This window comes from Anomaloglossus baeobatrachus, chromosome 7, assembly GCF_048569485.1.
Source record: "Anomaloglossus baeobatrachus isolate aAnoBae1 chromosome 7, aAnoBae1.hap1, whole genome shotgun sequence".
Classification (NCBI taxonomy): domain Eukaryota; kingdom Metazoa; phylum Chordata; class Amphibia; order Anura; family Aromobatidae; genus Anomaloglossus; species Anomaloglossus baeobatrachus.
In genome coordinates this window covers 310,729,356-310,747,922 of record NC_134359.1, presented here as the reverse complement: position 1 = coordinate 310,747,922, position 18,567 = coordinate 310,729,356, and the positions used below count along the sequence as shown (strand labels likewise).

The following is an 18,567-nucleotide window of genomic DNA, read 5'->3' as shown; positions in this document are numbered from 1 at the left end:
GGTGTGTTGGTGGGACATCGGCTGTGTGTGCATGGTGGTGTGTTGGTGGGACATCGGCTGTGTGTGCATGGTGGTGTGGGTGGTGTGTTGGTGGGACATCGGCTGTGTGTGCATGGTGGTGTGTTGGTTGGACATCGGCTCTCTGTGCATGGTGGTGTGTTGGTGGGATGTCGGGTCTTTGTGCATGGTGGTGTGTTGGTGGGACATCGGCTCTCTGTGCATGGTGGTGTGTTGTTGGGACATCGGCTCTCTGTGCATAGTGGTGTGTTGGTGAGATGTCGGCTCTCTGTGCATGGTGGTGTGTTGGTGGGACATTGGCTCTGTGTACATGGTGGTGCGTTGGTGGGACATCGGCTCTGTGTGCATGGTGGTGTGTTTTTGGGACATCGGCTCTGCGTGCATGGTGGTGTGTTGGTGGGACATCGGCTGTGTGTGCATGGTGGTGTGTTGGTGGGACATCGGCTCTCTGTGCATGGTGGTGTGTTGGTGGGACGTCGGCTCTCTGTGCATGGTGGTGTGTTGGTGGGACATCGGCTCTCTGTGCATGGTGGTGTGTTGGTGAGATGTCGGGTCTTTGTGCATGGTGGTGTGTTGGTGGGACATCGGCTGTGTGTGCATGGTGGTGTGTTGGTGAGATGTCGGGTCTTTGTGCATGGTGGTGTGTTGGTTGGACATCGGCTCTCTGTGCATGGTGGTGTGTTGGTGGGACATCGGCTCTCTGTGCATAGTGGTGTGTTGGTGAGATGTCGGCTCTCTGTGCATGGTGGTGTGTTGGTGGGACATTGGCTCTGTGTACATGGTGGTGTGTTGGTGGGACATCGGTTCTGTGTGCATGGTGGTGTGTTGTTGGGACATCGGCTCTGTGTGCATTGTGGTGTGTTGTTGGGACATCGGCTGTGTGTGCATGGTGGTGTGGGTGGTGTGTTGGTGGGACATCGGCTGTGTGTGCATGGTGGTGTGTTGGTGGGACATCGGCTCTGTGTACATGGTGGTGTGTTGTTGGGACATCGGCTCTGTGTGCATGGTGGTGTGTTGGTGCGACATCGGCTCTCTGTGCATGGTGGTGTGTTGGTGGGACATCGGCTCTGTGTGCATGGTGGTGTGCTGGTGGGACATCGGCTCTGTGTGCATGGTGGTGTGTTGGTGTGACATCGGCTGTGTGTGCATGGTGGTGTGGGTGGTGTGTTGGTCGGACATCGGCTCTGTGTGCATGGTGGTGTGTTGTTGGGACATCGGCTGTGTGTGCATGGTGGTGTTGGTGGTGTGTTGGTGGGACATCGGCTCTCTGTGCATGGTGGTGTGTTGGTGGGACATCGGCTCTCTGTGCATGGTGGTGTGTTGGTGGGACATCGGCTCTGTGTACATGGTGGTGTGTTGTTGGGACATCGGCTCTGTGTGCATGGTGGTATGTTGGTGCGACATCGGCTCTCTGTGCATGGTGGTGTGTTGGTGGGACATCGGCTTTGTGTGCATGGTGGTGTGTTGGTGGGACATCGGCTGTGTGTGCATGGTGGTGTGTTGGTGGGACATCGGCTGTGTGTGCATGGTGGTGTGGGTGGTGTGTTGGTGGGACATCGGCTGTGTGTGCATGGTGGTGTGTTGGTTGGACATCGGCTCTCTGTGCATGGTGGTGTGTTGGTGGGACGTCGGCTCTCTGTGCATGGTGGTGTGTTGGTGGGACATCGGCTCTCCGTGCATGGTGGTGTGTTGGTGAGATGTCGGGTCTTTGTGCATGGTGGTGTGTTGGTGGGACATCGGCTCTCTGTGCATGGTGGTGTGTTGGTGGGACATCGGCTCTCTGTGCATAGTCGTGTGTTGGTGAGATGTCGGCTCTCTGTGCATGGTGGTGTGTTGGTGGGACATTGGCTCTGTGTACATGGTGGTGCGTTGGTGGGACATCGGCTCTGTGTGCATGGTGGTGTGTTGTTGGGACATCGGCTCTGTGTGCATGGTGGTGTGTTGTTGGGACATCGGCTGTGTGTGCATGGTGGTGTGGGTGGTGTGTTGGTGGGACATCGGCTCTCTGTGCATGGTGGTGTGTTGGTGGGACATCGGCTCTCTGTGCATGGTGGTGTGTTGGTGGGACATCGGCTCTGTGTACATGGTGGTGTGTTGTTGGGACATCGGCTCTGTGTGCATGGTGGTGTGTTGGTGCGACATCGGCTCTCTGTGCATGGTGGTGTGTTGGTGGGACATCGGCTCTGTGTGCATGGTGGTGTGTTGGTGGGACATCGGCTGTGTGTGCATGGTGGTGTGTTGGTGGGACATCGGCTGTGTGTGCATGGTGGTGTGGGTGGTGTGTTGGTGGGACATCGGCTGTGTGTGCATGGTGGTGTGTTGGTTGGACATCGGCTCTCTGTGCATGGTGGTGTGTTGGTGGGATGTCGGGTCTTTGTGCATGGTGGTGTGTTGGTGGGACATCGGCTCTCTGTGCATGGTGGTGTGTTGTTGGGACATCGGCTCTCTGTGCATAGTGGTGTGTTGGTGAGATGTCGGCTCTCTGTGCATGGTGGTGTGTTGGTGGGACATTGGCTCTGTGTACATGGTGGTGCGTTGGTGGGACATCGGCTCTGTGTGCATGGTGGTGTGTTTTTGGGACATCGGCTCTGCGTGCATGGTGGTGTGTTGGTGGGACATCGGCTGTGTGTGCATGGTGGTGTGTTGGTGGGACATCGGCTCTCTGTGCATGGTGGTGTGTTGGTGGGACGTCGGCTCTCTGTGCATGGTGGTGTGTTGGTGGGACATCGGCTCTCTGTGCATGGTGGTGTGTTGGTGAGATGTCGGGTCTTTGTGCATGGTGGTGTGTTGGTGGGACATCGGCTGTGTGTGCATGGTGGTGTGTTGGTGAGATGTCGGGTCTTTGTGCATGGTGGTGTGTTGGTTGGACATCGGCTCTCTGTGCATGGTGGTGTGTTGGTGGGACATCGGCTCTCTGTGCATAGTGGTGTGTTGGTGAGATGTCGGCTCTCTGTGCATGGTGGTGTGTTGGTGGGACATTGGCTCTGTGTACATGGTGGTGTGTTGGTGGGACATCGGTTCTGTGTGCATGGTGGTGTGTTGTTGGGACATCGGCTCTGTGTGCATTGTGGTGTGTTGTTGGGACATCGGCTGTGTGTGCATGGTGGTGTGGGTGGTGTGTTGGTGGGACATCGGCTGTGTGTGCATGGTGGTGTGTTGGTGGGACATCGGCTCTGTGTACATGGTGGTGTGTTGTTGGGACATCGGCTCTGTGTGCATGGTGGTGTGTTGGTGCGACATCGGCTCTCTGTGCATGGTGGTGTGTTGGTGGGACATCGGCTCTGTGTGCATGGTGGTGTGCTGGTGGGACATCGGCTCTGTGTGCATGGTGGTGTGTTGGTGTGACATCGGCTGTGTGTGCATGGTGGTGTGGGTGGTGTGTTGGTCGGACATCGGCTCTCTGTGTATGGTGGTGTGTTGGTGGGACATCGGCTCTGTGTGCATGGTGGTGTGTTGTTGGGACATCGGCTGTGTGTGCATGGTGGTGTTGGTGGTGTGTTGGTGGGACATCGGCTCTCTGTGCATGGTGGTGTGTTGGTGGGACATCGGCTCTCTGTGCATGGTGGTGTGTTGGTGGGACATCGGCTCTGTGTACATGGTGGTGTGTTGTTGGGACATCGGCTCTGTGTGCATGGTGGTATGTTGGTGCGACATCGGCTCTCTGTGCATGGTGGTGTGTTGGTGGGACATCGGCTTTGTGTGCATGGTGGTGTGTTGGTGGGACATCGGCTGTGTGTGCATGGTGGTGTGTTGGTGGGACATCGGCTGTGTGTGCATGGTGGTGTGGGTGGTGTGTTGGTGGGACATCGGCTGTGTGTGCATGGTGGTGTGTTGGTTGGACATCGGCTCTCTGTGCATGGTGGTGTGTTGGTGGGACGTCGGCTCTCTGTGCATGGTGGTGTGTTGGTGGGACATCGGCTCTCCGTGCATGGTGGTGTGTTGGTGAGATGTCGGGTCTTTGTGCATGGTGGTGTGTTGGTGGGACATCGGCTCTCTGTGCATGGTGGTGTGTTGGTGGGACATCGGCTCTCTGTGCATAGTCGTGTATTGGTGAGATGTCGGCTCTCTGTGCATGGTGGTGTGTTGGTGGGACATTGGCTCTGTGTACATGGTGGTGCGTTGGTGGGACATCGGCTCTGTGTGCATGGTGGTGTGCTGTTGGGACATCGGCTCTGTGTGCATGGTGGTGTGTTGTTGGGACATCGGCTCTGTGTGCATGGTGGTGTGTTGGTGGGACATCGGCTGTGTGTGCATGGTGGTGTGTTGGTGGGACATCGGCTCTCTGTGCATGGTGGTGTGTTGGTGGGACGTCGGCTCTCTGTGCATGGTGGTGTGTTGGTGGGACATCGGCTCTCTGTGCATGGTGGTGTGTTGGTGAGATGTCGGGTCTTTGTGCATGGTGGTGTGTTGGTGGGACATCGGCTCTCTGTGCATGGTGGTGTGTTGGTGGGACATCGGCTCTCTGTGCATAGTGGTGTGTTGGTGAGATGTCGGCTCTCTGTGCATGGTGGTGTGTTGGTGGGACATTGGCTCTGTGTACATGGTGGTGTGTTGGTGGGACATCGGCTCTGTGTGCATGGTGGTGTGTTGTTGGGATATCGACTCTGTGTGCATGGTGGTGTGTTGTTGGGACATCGGCTGTGTGTGCATGGTGGTGTGGGTGGTGTGTTGGTGGGACATCGGCTGTGTGTGCATGGTGGTGTGTTGGTGGGACATCGGCTCTCTGTGCATGGTGGTGTGTTGGTGGGACATCGGCTCTGTGTGCATGGTGGTGTGCTGGTGGGACATCGGCTCTGTGTGCATGGTGGTGTGTTGGTGGGACATCGGCTGTGTGTGCATGGTGGTGTGTTGGTGGGACATCGGCTGTGTGTGCATGGTGGTGTGTTGGTGGGACATCGGCTCTCTGTGCATGGTGGTGTGTTGGTGGGACGTCGGCTCTCTGTGCATGGTGGTGTGTTGGTGGGACATCGGCTCTCTGTGCATGGTGGTGTGTTGGTGAGATGTCGGGTCTTTGTGCATAGTGGTGTGTTGGTGGGACATCGGCTCTCTGTGCATGGTGGTGTGTTGGTGGGACATCGGCTCTCTGTGCATAGTAGTGTGTTGGTGAGATGTCGGCTCTCTGTGCATGGTGGTGTGTTGGTGGGACATCGGCTCTGTGTGCATGGTGGTGTGTTGTTGGGACATCGGCTGTGTGTGCATGGTGGTGTGTTGGTGGGACATCGGCTGTGTGTGCATGGTGGTGTGTTGGTGGGACATCGGCTCTCTGTGCATGGTGGTGTGTTGGTGGGACGTCGGCTCTCTGTGCATGGTGGTGTGTTGGTGGGACATTGGCTCTCTGTGCATGGTGGTGTGTTGGTGAGATGTCGGGTCTTTGTGCATGGTGGTGTGTTGGTGGGACATCGGCTCTCTGTGCATGGTGGTGTGTTGGTGGGACATCGGCTCTCTGTGCATAGTGGTGTGTTGGTGAGATGTCGGCTCTCTGTGCATGGTGGTGTGTTGGTGGGACATTGGCTCTGTGTACATGGTGGTGTGTTGGTGGGACATCGGCTCTGTGTGCATGGTGGTGTGTTGTTGGGACATCGGCTCTGTGTGCATGGTGGTGTGTTGTTGGGACATCGGCTGTGTGTGCATGGTGGTGTGGGTGGTGTGTTGGTGGGACATCGGCTGTGTGTGCATGGTGGTGTGTTGGTGGGACATCGGCTCTCTGTGCATGGTGGTGTGTTGGTGGGACATCGGCTCTGTGTACATGGTGGTGTGTTGTTGGGACATCGGCACTGTGTGCATGGTGGTGTGTTGGTGGGACATCGGCTCTCTGTGCATGGTGGTGTGTTGGTGGGACATCGGCTCTCTGTGCATGGTGGTGTGTTGGTGGGACATCGGCTCTGTGTGCATGGTGGTGTGTTGGTGGGACATCGGCTCTCTGTGCATGGTGGTGTGTTGGTGGGACGTCGGCTCTCTGTGCATGGTGGTGTGTTGGTGGGACATCGGCTCTCTGTGCATGGTGGTGTGTTGGTGGGACATTGGCTCTGTGTACATGGTGGTGCGTTGGTGGGACATCGGCTCTGTGTGCATGGTGGTGTGTTGTTGGGACATCGGCTCTGTGTGCATGGTGGTGTGTTGTTGGGACATCGGCTCTGTGTGCATGGTGGTGTGTTGGTGGGACATCGGCTGTGTGTGCATGGTGGTGTGTTGGTGGGACATCGGCTCTCTGTGCATGGTGGTGTGTTGGTGGGACGTCGGCTCTCTGTGCATGGTGGTGTGTTGGTGGGACATCGGCTCTCTGTGCATGGTGGTGTGTTGGTGAGATGTCGGGTCTTTGTGCATGGTGGTGTGTTGGTGGGACATCGGCTCTCTGTGCATGGTGGTGTGTTGGTGGGACATCGGCTCTCTGTGCATAGTGGTGTGTTGGTGAGATGTCGGCTCTCTGTGCATGGTGGTGTGTTGGTGGGACATTGGCTCTGTGTACATGGTGGTGTGTTGGTGGGACATCGGCTCTGTGTGCATGGTGGTGTGTTGTTGGGATATCGGCTCTGTGTGCATGGTGGTGTGTTGTTGGGACATCGGCTGTGTGTGCATGGTGGTGTGGGTGGTGTGTTGGTGGGACATCGGCTGTGTGTGCATGGTGGTGTGTTGGTGGGACATCGGCTCTCTGTGCATGGTGGTGTGTTGGTGGGACATCGGCTCTGTGTGCATGGTGGTGTGCTGGTGGGACATCGGCTCTGTGTGCATGGTGGTGTGTTGGTGGGACATCGGCTGTGTGTGCATGGTGGTGTGTTGGTGGGACATCGGCTGTGTGTGCATGGTGGTGTGTTGGTGGGACATCGGCTCTCTGTGCATGGTGGTGTGTTGGTGGGACGTCGGCTCTCTGTGCATGGTGGTGTGTTGGTGGGACATCGGCTCTCTGTGCATGGTGGTGTGTTGGTGAGATGTCGGGTCTTTGTGCATGGTGGTGTGTTGGTGGGACATCGGCTCTCTGTGCATGGTGGTGTGTTGGTGGGACATCGGCTCTCTGTGCATAGTGGTGTGTTGGTGAGATGTCGGCTCTCTGTGCATGGTGGTGTGTTGGTGGGACATCGGCTCTGTGTGCATGGTGGTGTGTTGTTGGGACATCGGCTGTGTGTGCATGGTGGTGTGTTGGTGGGACATCGGCTGTGTGTGCATGGTGGTGTGTTGGTGGGACATCGGCTCTCTGTGCATGGTGGTGTGTTGGTGGGACGTCGGCTCTCTGTGCATGGTGGTGTGTTGGTGGGACATTGGCTCTCTGTGCATGGTGGTGTGTTGGTGAGATGTCGGGTCTTTGTGCATGGTGGTGTGTTGGTGGGACATCGGCTCTCTGTGCATGGTGGTGTGTTGGTGGGACATCGGCTCTCTGTGCATAGTGGTGTGTTGGTGAGATGTCGGCTCTCTGTGCATGGTGGTGTGTTGGTGGGACATTGGCTCTGTGTACATGGTGGTGTGTTGGTGGGACATCGGCTCTGTGTGCATGGTGGTGTGTTGTTGGGACATCGGCTCTGTGTGCATGGTGGTGTGTTGTTGGGACATCGGCTGTGTGTGCATGGTGGTGTGGGTGGTGTGTTGGTGGGACATCGGCTGTGTGTGCATGGTGGTGTGTTGGTGGGACATCGGCTCTCTGTGCATGGTGGTGTGTTGGTGGGACATCGGCTCTGTGTACATGGTGGTGTGTTGTTGGGACATCGGCACTGTGTGCATGGTGGTGTGTTGGTGGGACATCGGCTCTCTGTGCATGGTGGTGTGTTGGTGGGACATCGGCTCTCTGTGCATGGTGGTGTGTTGGTGGGACATCGGCTCTGTGTGCATGGTGGTGTGCTGGTGGGACATCGGCTCTGTGTGTATGGTGGTGTGTTGGTGGGACATCGGCTGTGTGTGCATGGTGGTGTGTTGGTGGGACATCGGCTGTGTGTGCATGGTGGTGTGGGTGGTGTGTTGGTGGGACATCGGCTGTGTGTGCATAGTGGTGTGTTGGTGGGACATCGGCTCTCTGTGCATGGTGGTGTGTTGGTGGGACGTCGGCTCTCTGTGCATGGTGGTGTGTTGGTGGGACATCGGCTCTCTGTGCATGGTGGTGTGTTGGTGAGATGTCGGGTCTTTGTGCATGGTGGTGTGTTGGTGGGACATCAGCTCTCTGTGCATGGTGGTGTGTTGGTGGGACATCGGCTCTCTGTGCATAGTGAAGTGTTGGTGAGATGTCGGCTCTCTGTGCATGGTGGTGTATTGGTGGGACGTCGGCTCTCTGTGCATGGTGGTGTGTTGGTGGGACATCGGCTCTCTGTGCATGGTGGTGTGTTGGTGAGATGTCGTGTCTTTGTGCATGGTGGTGTGTTGGTTGGACATCGGCTCTCTGTGCATGGTGGTGTGTTGGTGGGACATCGGCTCTCTGTGCATAGTGGTGTGTTGGTGAGATGTCGGCTCTCTGTGCATGGTGGTGTGTTGGTGGGACATTGGCTCTGTGTACATGGTGGTGTGTTGGTGGGACATCGGCTCTGTGTGCATGGTGGTGTGTTGGTGGGACATCGGCTCTGTGTGCATGGTGGTGTGTTGTTGGGACATCGGCTCTGTGTGCATGGTGGTGTGGGTGGTGTGTTGGTGGGACATCGGCTGTGTGTGCATGGTGGTGTGTTGGTGGGACATCGGCTCTCTGTGCATGGTGGTGTGTTGGTGGGACATCGGCTCTGTGTACATGGTGGTGTGTTGTTGGGACATCGGCTCTGTGTGCATGGTGGTGTGTTGGTGCGACATCGGCTCTCTGTGCATGGTGGTGTGTTGGTGGGACATCGGCTCTGTGTGCATGGTGGTGTGCTGGTGGGACATCGGCTCTGTGTGCATGGTGGTGTGTTGGTGGGACATCGGCTGTGTGTGCATGGTGGTGTGGGTGGTGTGTTGGTGGGACATCGGCTCTCTGTGCATGGTGGTGTGTTGGTGGGACATCGGCTCTGTGTGCATGGTGGTGTGTTGTTGGGACATCGGCTGTGTGTGCATGGTGGTGTGGGTGGTGTGGGTGGTGTGTTGGTGGGACATCGGCTCTCTGTGCATGGTGGTGTGTTGGTGGGACATCGGCTCTCTGTGCATGGTGGTGTGTTGGTGGGACATCGGCTCTGTGTACATGGTGGTGTGTTGTTGGGACATCGGCTCTGTGTGCATGGTGGTGTGTTGGTGCGACATCGGCTCTCTGTGCATGGTGGTGTGTTGGTGGGACATCGGCTCTGTGTGCATGGTGGTGTGCTGGTGGGACATCGGCTCTGTGTGCATGGTGGTGTGTTGGTGGGACATCGGCTGTGTGTGCATGGTGGTGTGTTGGTGGGACATCGGCTGTGTGTGCATGGTGGTGTGGGTGGTGTGTTGGTGGGACATCGGCTGTGTGTGCATGGTGGTGTGTTGGTTGGACATCGGCTCTCTGTGCATGGTGGTGTGTTGGTGGGACGTCGGCTCTCTCTGCATGGTGGTGTGTTGGTGGGACATCGGCTCTCTGTGCATGGTGGTGTGTTGGTGAGATGTCGGGTCTTTGTGCATGGTGGTGTGTTGGTGGGACATCGGCTCTCTGTGCATGGTGGTGTGTTGGTGGGACATCGGCTCTCTGTGCATAGTGATGTGTGTTGGTGAGATGTCGGCTCTCTGTGCATGGTGGTGTGTTGGTGGGACATTGGCTCTGTGTACATGGTGGTGCGTTGGTGGGACATCGGCTCTGTGTGCATGGTGGTGTGTTGTTGGGACATCGGCTCTGTGTGCATGGTGGTGTGTTGTTGGGACATCGGCTGTGTGTGCATGGTGGTGTGTTGGTGGGACATCGGCTGTGTGTGCATGGTGGTGTGTTGGTGGGACATCGGCTCTCTGTGCATGGTGGTGTGTTGGTGGGACGTCGGCTCTCTGTGCATGGTGGTGTGTTGGTGGGACATCGGCTCTCTGTGCATGGTGGTGTGTTGGTGAGATGTCGGGTCTTTGTGCATGGTGGTGTGTTGGTGGGACATCGGCTCTCTGTGCATGGTGGTGTGTTGGTGGGACATCGGCTCTCTGTGCATAGTGGTGTGTTGGTGAGATGTCGGCTCTCTGTGCATGGTGGTGTGTTGGTGGGACATTGGCTCTGTGTACATGGTGGTGTGTTGGTGGGACATCGGCTCTGTGTGCATGGTGGTGTGTTGTTGGGACATCGGCTCTGTGTGCATGGTGGTGTGTTGTTGGGACATCGGCTGTGTGTGCATGGTGGTGTGGGTGGTGTGTTGGTGGGACATCGGCTGTGTGTGCATGGTGGTGTGTTGGTGGGACATCGGCTCTCTGTGCATGGTGGTGTGTTGGTGGGACATCGGCTCTGTGTGCATGGTGGTGTGTTGGTGGGACATCGGCTCTGTGTGCATGGTGGTGTGTTGGTGGGACATCGGCTGTGTGTGCATGGTGGTGTGTTGGTGGGACATCGGCTGTGTGTGCATGGTGGTGTGTTGGTGGGACATCGGCTCTCTGTGCATGGTGGTGTGTTGGTGGGACGTCGGCTCTCTGTGCATGGTGGTGTGTTGGTGGGACATCGGCTCTCTGTGCATGGTGGTGTGTTGGTGAGATGTCGGGTCTTTGTGCATGGTGGTGTGTTGGTGGGACATCGGCTCTCTGTGCATGGTGGTGTGTTGGTGGGACATCGGCTCTCTGTGCATAGTGGTGTGTTGGTGAGATGTTGGCTCTCTGTGCATGGTGGTGTGTTGGTGGGACATTGGCTCTGTGTACATGGTGGTGTGTTGGTGGGACATCGGCTCTGTGTGCATGGTGGTGTGTTGTTGGGACATCGGCTCTGTGTGCATGGTGGTGTGTTGGTGGGACATCGGCTGTGTGTGCATGGTGGTGTGTTGGTGGGACATCGGCTCTCTGTGCATGGTGGTGTGTTGGTGGGACGTCGGCTCTCTGTGCATGGTGGTGTGTTGGTGGGACATCGGCTCTCTGTGCATGGTGGTGTGTTGGTGAGATGTCGGGTCTTTGTGCATGGTGGTGTGTTGGTGGGACATCGGCTCTCTGTGCATGGTGGTGTGTTGGTGGGACATCGGCTCTCTGTGCATAGTGGTGTGTTGGTGAGATGTCGGCTCTCTGTGCATGGTGGTGTGTTGGTGGGACTTTGGCTCTGTGTTCATGGTGGTGTGTTGGTGGGACATCGGCTCTGTGTGCATGGTGGTGTGTTGTTGGGACATCGGCTCTGTGTGCATGGTGGTGTGTTGTTGGGACATCGGCTGTGTGTGCATGGTGGTGTGGGTGGTGTGTTGGTGGGACATCGGCTGTGTGTGCATGGTGGTGTGTTGGTGGGACATCGGCTCTCTGTGCATGGTGGTGTGTTGGTGGGACATCGGCTCTGTGTACATGGTGGTGTGTTGTTGGGACATCGGCTCTGTGTGCATGGTGGTGTGTTGGTGGGACATCGGCTCTCTGTGCATGGTGGTGTGTTGGTGGGACATCGGCTCTGTGTGCATGGTGGTGTGCTGGTGGGACATCGGCTCTGTGTGCATGGTGATGTGTTGGTGGGACATCGGCTGTGTGTGCATGGTGGTGTGTTGGTGGGACATCGGCTGTGTGTGCATGGTGGTGTGGGTGGTGTATTGGTGGGACATCGGCTGTGTGTGCATAGTGGTGTGTTGGTGGGACATCGGCTCTCTGTGTATGGTGGTGTGTTGGTGGGACGTCGGCTCTCTGTGCATGGTGGTGTGTTGGTGGGACATCGGCTCTCTGTGCATGGTGGTGTGTTGGTGAGATGTCGGGTCTTTGTGCATGGTGGTTTGTTGGTGGGACATCAGCTCTCTGTGCATGGTGGTGTGTTGGTGGGACATCGGCTCTCTGTGCATAGTGGTGTGTTGGTGAGATGTCGGCTCTCTGTGCATGGTGGTGTGTTGGTGGGACGTCGGCTCTCTGTGCATGGTGGTGTGTTGGTGGGACATCGGCTCTCTGTGCATGGTGGTGTGTTGGTGAGATGTCGGGTCTTTGTGCATGGTGGTGTGTTGGTTGGACATCGGCTCTCTGTGCATGGTGGTGTGTTGGTGGGACATCGGCTCTCTGTGCATGGTGGTATGTTGGTGAGATGTCGGCTCTCTGTGCATGGTGGTGTGTTGGTGGGACATCGGCTCTCTGTGCATGGTGGTGTGTTGGTGAGATGTCGGGTCTGTGTGCATGGTTGTGTGCTGGTGGGACATCGGCTCTGTGTGCATGGTGGTGTGTTGGTGGGACATCGGCTGTGTGTGCATGGTGGTGTGTTGGTGGGACATCGGCTGTGTGTGCATGGTGGTGTGGCTGGTGTATTGGTGGGACATCGGCTGTGTGTGCATAGTGGTGTGTTGGTGGGACATCGGCTCTCTGTGCATGGTGGTGTGTTGGTGGGACGTCGGCTCTCTGTGCATGGTGGTGTGTTGGTGGGACATCGGCTCTCTGTGCATGGTGGTATGTTGGTGAGATGTCGGCTCTCTGTGCATGGTGGTGTGTTGGTGGGACATCGGCTCTCTGTGCATGGTGGTGTGTTGGTGAGATGTCGGGTCTGTGTGCATGGTTGTGTGCTGGTGGGACATCGGCTCTGTGTGCATGGTGGTGTGTTGGTGGGACATCGGCTGTGTGTGCATGGTGGTGTGTTGGTGGGACATCGGCTGTGTGTGCATGGTGGTGTGGCTGGTGTATTGGTGGGACATCGGCTGTGTGTGCATAGTGGTGTGTTGGTGGGACATCGGCTCTCTGTGCATGGTGGTGTGTTGGTGGGACGTCGGCTCTCTGTGCATGGTGGTGTGTTGGTGGGACATCGGCTCTCTGTGCATGGTGGTGTGTTGGTGAGATGTCGGGTCTTTGTGCATGGTGGTGTGTTGGTGGGACATCAGCTCTCTGTGCATGGTGGTGTGTTGGTGGGACATCGGCTCTCTGTGCATAGTGGTGTGTTGGTGAGATGTCGTCTCTCTGTGCATGGTGGTGTGTTGGTGGGACGTCGGCTCTCTGTGCATGGTGGTGTGTTGGTGGGACATCGGCTCTCTGTGCATGGTGGTGTGTTGGTGAGATGTCGGGTCTTTGTGCATGGTGGTGTGTTGGTTGGACATCGGCTCTCTGTGCATGGTGGTGTGTTGGTGGGACATCGGCTCTCTGTGCATGGTGGTATGTTGGTGAGATGTCGGCTCTCTGTGCATGGTGGTGTGTTGGTGGGACATCGGCTCTGTGTACATGGTGGTGTGTTGTTGGGACATCGGCTCTGTGTGCATGGTGGTGTGTTGGTGGGACATCGGCTCTTTGTGCATGGTGGTGTGTTAGTGGGACATCGGCTCTCTGTGCATGGTGGTGTGTTGGTGAGATGTCGGGTCTCTGTGCATGGTGGTGTGTTGGTGGGACATTGGCTCTTTGTGCATGGTGGTGTGTTGGTGAGATGTCGGGTCTCTGTGCATGGTGGTGTGTTGGTGAGATGTCGGGTCTCTGTGCATGGTGGTGTGTTGGTGAGATGTCGGGTCTTTGTGCATGGTGGTGTGTTGGTGAGATGTCGGGTCTTTGTGCATGGTGGTGTGTTGGTGAGATGTCGGGTCTTTGTGCATGGTGGTGTGTTGGTGAGATGTCGGGTCTCTGTGCATGGTGGTGTGTTGGTGAGATGTCGACTCTCTGTGCATGGTGGTGTGTTGGTAAGATGTCAGGTCTCTGTGCATGGTGGTGTGTTGGTGAGATGTCGGGTCTTTGTGCATGGTGGTGTGTTGGTGAGATGTCGGGTCTTTGTGCATGGTGGTGTGTTGGTGAGATGTCGGGTCTCTGTGCATGGTGGTGTGTTGGTGAGATGTCGGGTCTTTGTGCATGGTGGTGTGTTGTTGAGATGTCGGCTCTCTGTGCATGGTGGTGTGTTGGTGAGATGTCGGCTCTCTGTGCATGGTGGTGTGTTGGTGAGATGTCGGGTCTCTGTGCATGGTGGTGTGTTGGTGAGATGTCTGGTCTCTGTGCATGGTGGTGTGTTGGTGAGATGTCGGCTCTCTGTGCATGGTGGTGTGTTGGTGAGATGTCGGGTCTCTGTGCATGGTGGTGTGTTGGTGAGATGTCGGGTCTTTGTGCATGGTGGTGTGTTGGTGAGATGTCGGGTCTTTGTGCATGGTGGTGTGTTGGTGAGATGTCGGGTCTTTGTGCATGGTGGTGTGTTGGTGAGATGTCGGGTCTTTGTGCATGGTGGTATGTTGGTGAGATATCGGCTCTCTGTGCATGGTGGTGTGTTGGTGAGATGTCGGGTCTCTGTGCATGGTGGTGTGTTGGTGAGATGTCGGGTCTCTGTGCATGGTGGTGTGTTGGTGAGATGTCGGGTCTTTGTGCATGGTGATGTGTTGGTGAGATGTCGGCTCTCTGTGCATGGTGGTGTGTTGGTGAGATGTCGGGTCTCTGTGCATGGTGGTGTGTTGGTGAGATGTCGGCTCTCTGTGCATGGTGGTGTGTTGGTGAGATGTCGGCTCTCTGTGCATGGTGGTATGTTGGTGAGATGTCGGGTCTCTGTGCATGGTGGTGTGTTGGTGAGATATCGGCTCTCTGTGCATGGTGGTGTGTTGGTGAGATGTCGGGTCTTTGTGCATGGTGGTGTGTTGGTGAGATATCGGCTCTCTGTGCATGGTGGTGTGTTGGTGAGATGTCGGGTCTCTGTGCATGGTGGTGTGTTGGTGAGATGTCGGCTCTCTGTGCATGGTGGTGTGTTGGTGAGATGTCGGGTCTTTGTGCATGGTGGTGTGTTGTTGAGATGTCGGCTCTCTGTGCATGGTGGTGTGTTGGTGAGATGTCGGCTCTCTGTGCATGGTGGTGTGTTGGTGAGATGTCGGGTCTCTGTGCATGGTGGTGTGTTGGTGAGATGTCTGGTCTCTGTGCATGGTGGTGTGTTGGTGAGATGTCGGCTCTCTGTGCATGGTGGTGTGTTGGTGAGATGTCGGGTCTCTGTGCATGGTGGTGTGTTGGTGAGATGTCGGCTCTCTGTGCATGGTGGTATGTTGGTGAGATGTCGGGTCTCTGTGCATGGTGGTGTGTTGGTGAGATATCGGCTCTCTGTGCATGGTGGTGTGTTGGTGAGATGTCGGGTCTTTGTGCATGGTGGTGTGTTGGTGAGATATCGGCTCTCTGTGCATGGTGGTGTGTTGGTGAGATGTCGGGTCTCTGTGCATGGTGGTGTGTTGGTGAGATGTCGGCTCTCTGTGCATGGTGGTGTGTTGGTGAGATGTCGGCTCTCTGTGCATGGTGGTGTGTTGGTGAGATGTCGGGTCTCTGTGCATGGTGGTGTGTTGGTGAGATGTCGGCTCTCTGTGCATGGTGGTGTGTTGGTGAGATGTCGGCTCTCTGTGCATGGTGGTATGTTGGTGAGATGTCGGGTCTCTGTGCATGGTGGTGTGTTGGTGAGATATCGGCTCTCTGTGCATGGTGGTGTGTTGGTGAGATGTCGGGTCTCTGTGCATGGTGGTGTGTTGGTGAGATGTCGGGTCTCTGTGCATGGTGGTGTGTTGGTGAGATGTCGGGTCTCTGTGCATGGTGGTGTGTTGGTGAGATGTCGGGTCTTTGTGCATGGTGGTGTGTTGGTGAGATGTCGGGTCTCTGTGCATGGTGGTGTGTTGGTGAGATGTCGGGTCTCTGTGCATGGTGGTGTGTTGGTGAGATGTCGGGTCTCTGTGCATGGTGGTGTGTTGGTGAGATGTCGGGTCTCTGTGCATGGTGGTGTGTTGGTGAGATGTCGGCTCTCTGTGCATGGTGGTGTGTTGGTGAGATGTCGGCTCTCTGTGCATGGTGGTGTGTTGGTGAGATGTCGGGTCTCTGTGCATGGTGGTGTGTTGGTGGGACATCAGAAGATTATTTGTTCAGATGTATACTCCTAGATGGAGCTTGAGGTGTCCCATTTATTGTTTCTGTGAACACACAATTAAAGAAGGGAAATTGCTTTCTGGCATAGTTCATATCTGATATAGCATAGAGAGGGGAGGGAAAAACCTACAGATGTGTCTGTATAGAGAGCGGAGGGAAAAACCTGCAGATGTGTCTGTATAGAGAGCGGAGGGAAAAACCTGCAAATGTGTCTGTATAAAGAGGGGAGGGAAAAACCTGCAGATTTGTCTGTATAGAGAGCGGAGGAAAAACCTGCAGATGTGTCTGTATAGAGAGGGGAGGGGAAAACCTGCAGATGTGTCTGTATAGAGAGCGGAGGAAAAACCTGCAGATGTCTGTATAGAGAGCGGAGGGGAAAACCTACAGATGTGTCTGTATAGAGAGCGAAGGGAAAAACCTGCAGATGTGTCTGTATAGAGCGAGGAGGGAAGACCTGCAGATGTGTCTGTATAGAGAGCGGAGGGAAAAACCTGCAGATGTGTCTGTATAGAGAGCGGAGGGAAAAACCTGCAGATGTGTCTGTATAGAGAGCGGAGGGAAAAAACTGCAGATGTGTCTGTATAGAGAGGGGAGGGAAAAACCTGCAGATGTGTCTGTATAGAGAGCGGAGGAAAAACCTGCAGATGTATCTGTATAGAGAGGGGAGGGGAAAACCTACAGATGTGTCTGTATAGAGAGCGGAGGGAAAACCTGCAGATGTCTGTATAGAGAGCGGAGGGGAAAACCTGGAGATGTGTCTGTATAGAGAGAGGAGGGAAGACCTGCAGATGTGTCTGTATAGAGAGCGGAGAGAAAAACCTGCAGATGTGTCTGTATAGAGAGCGGAGGGAAAAACCTGCAGATGTGTCTGTATAGAGAGAGGAGGGAAGACCTGCAGATGTGTCTGTATAGAGAGCGGAGGGAAAAACCTGCAGATGTGTCCGTATAGAGAGCGGAGGGAAAAACCTACAGATGTGTCCGTATAGAGAGCGGAGGGAAAACCTGCAGATGTGTCTGTATAGAGAGCTGAGGGGAAACCTGCATATGTGTCTGTATAGAGAGCAGAGGGAAAACCTGCAGATGTGTCTGTATAGCGAGCGGAGGGGAAAAACCTGCAGATGTGTCTGTATAGAGAGAGGAGGGAAGACCTGCAGATGTGTCTGTATAGAGAGAGGAGGGAAGACCTGCAGATGTGTCTGTATAGAGAGCGGAGGGAAAAACCTGCAGATGTGTCCGTATAGAGAGCGGAGGGAAAAACCTACAGATGTGTCCGTATAGAGAGCGGAGGGAAAACCTGCAGATGTGTCTGTATAGAGAGCTGAGGGGAAACCTGCATATGTGTCTGTATAGAGAGCAGAGGGAAAACCTGCAGATGTGTCTGTATAGAGAGCGGAGGGGAAAAACCTGCAGATGTGTCTGTATAGAGAGAGGAGGGAAGACCTGCAGATGTGTCTGTATAGAGAGCAGAGGGAAAACCTGCAGATGTGTCCGTATAGAGAGCGGAGGGAAAAACCTACAGATGTGTCCGTATAGAGAGCGGAGGGAAAACCTGCAGATGTGTCTGTATAGAGAGCTGAGGGGAAACCTGCATATGTGTCTGTATAGAGAGCAGAGGGAAAACCTGCATATGTGTCTGTATAGAGAGCGGAGGGGAAAAACCTGCAGATGTGTCTGTATAGAGAGAGGAGGGAAGACCTGCAGATGTGTCTGTATAGAGAGTGGAGGGAAACTAAGAGTTTCAGCTGTATATGTTTGACACCTTCGCACTTATAACATGTATATAGTGTATACTATATATTTCTCTCCCGTGGGCTGATGTTGAGCACACATATAATGTACATATTCCAGGGTGCTCCAGCTTTGTTAGATAGTGTAGCAGGGTGTCTCTGTGTTTCTTGGTGAAGTCCGGCCTGGCTCGGAGGGCGCAGTGTGCACAGACCTTGACGGCCTGTTGTTTCTGCAGCAGATCAATAGCAGAAGCCATGGCTGTTTTCGGCAGGACACCTTGTATTAGTTTTCCTCGTTGACAGTTGTGATTTTTGTATCATTGTTTTCCCGATGAGCAGGACAGTTTGGCGGTTTGTAAATTGGTGGCAGTTTGGCGGTTTGTAAATTGGTGCCAGTTTGACGGTTTGTAAATTGGGGCCAGTTTGGCGGTTTGTAAATTGGTGCCAGTTTGACGGTTTGTAAATTGGTGCCAGTTTGGCGGTTTGTAAATTGGGGCCAGTTTGGCGGTTTGTAAATTGGTGACAGTTTGGCGGTTTGTAAATTGGGGCCAGTTTGGCGGTTTGTAAATTGGTGCCAGTTTGGCGGTTTGTAAATTGGGGCCAGTTTGGCGGTTTGTAAATTGGTGCCAGTTTGACGGTTTGTAAATTGGGGCCAGTTTGGCGGTTTGTAAATTGGTGCCAGTTTGGCGGTTTGTAAATTGGGGCCAGTTTGGCGGTTTGTAAATTGGTGCCAGTTTGGCGGTTCGTACTCATGACTGTCCCGTTCCGTCCTCAGGTGGACATGTTCTCTGGAGCTGTCTTCATACAGGTAGCGTTGGGCTGGAACATTTACCTGTCAGTGATCGCGCTCCTGGTCATCACTACGATCTACACGGTGACTGGTAAATTATCATCCTGGACGGTGCTAAATAATAATAATGTTTTTATTTATATGGCACCAACATATTCCGCAGCGCTGTACAATTCAGAGGGGACATGTACAGACAATATGAGACATTACACAGTAACACATTCC

General features: G+C 55.1%; 1 protein-coding gene across 1 annotated transcript in view; it reads left to right on the top strand.

Moving 5' to 3' along the window:
- The window catches only part of SLC5A2 (solute carrier family 5 member 2), a 207,725-nt gene that overhangs the window by 116,420 nt on the left and 72,738 nt on the right, over positions 1–18,567 (top strand). Inside the window, 1 exon segment of the mRNA XM_075318698.1 lies at positions 18,328–18,433. Within this exon segment, the coding sequence (XP_075174813.1) occupies positions 18,328–18,433 (106 nt within the window).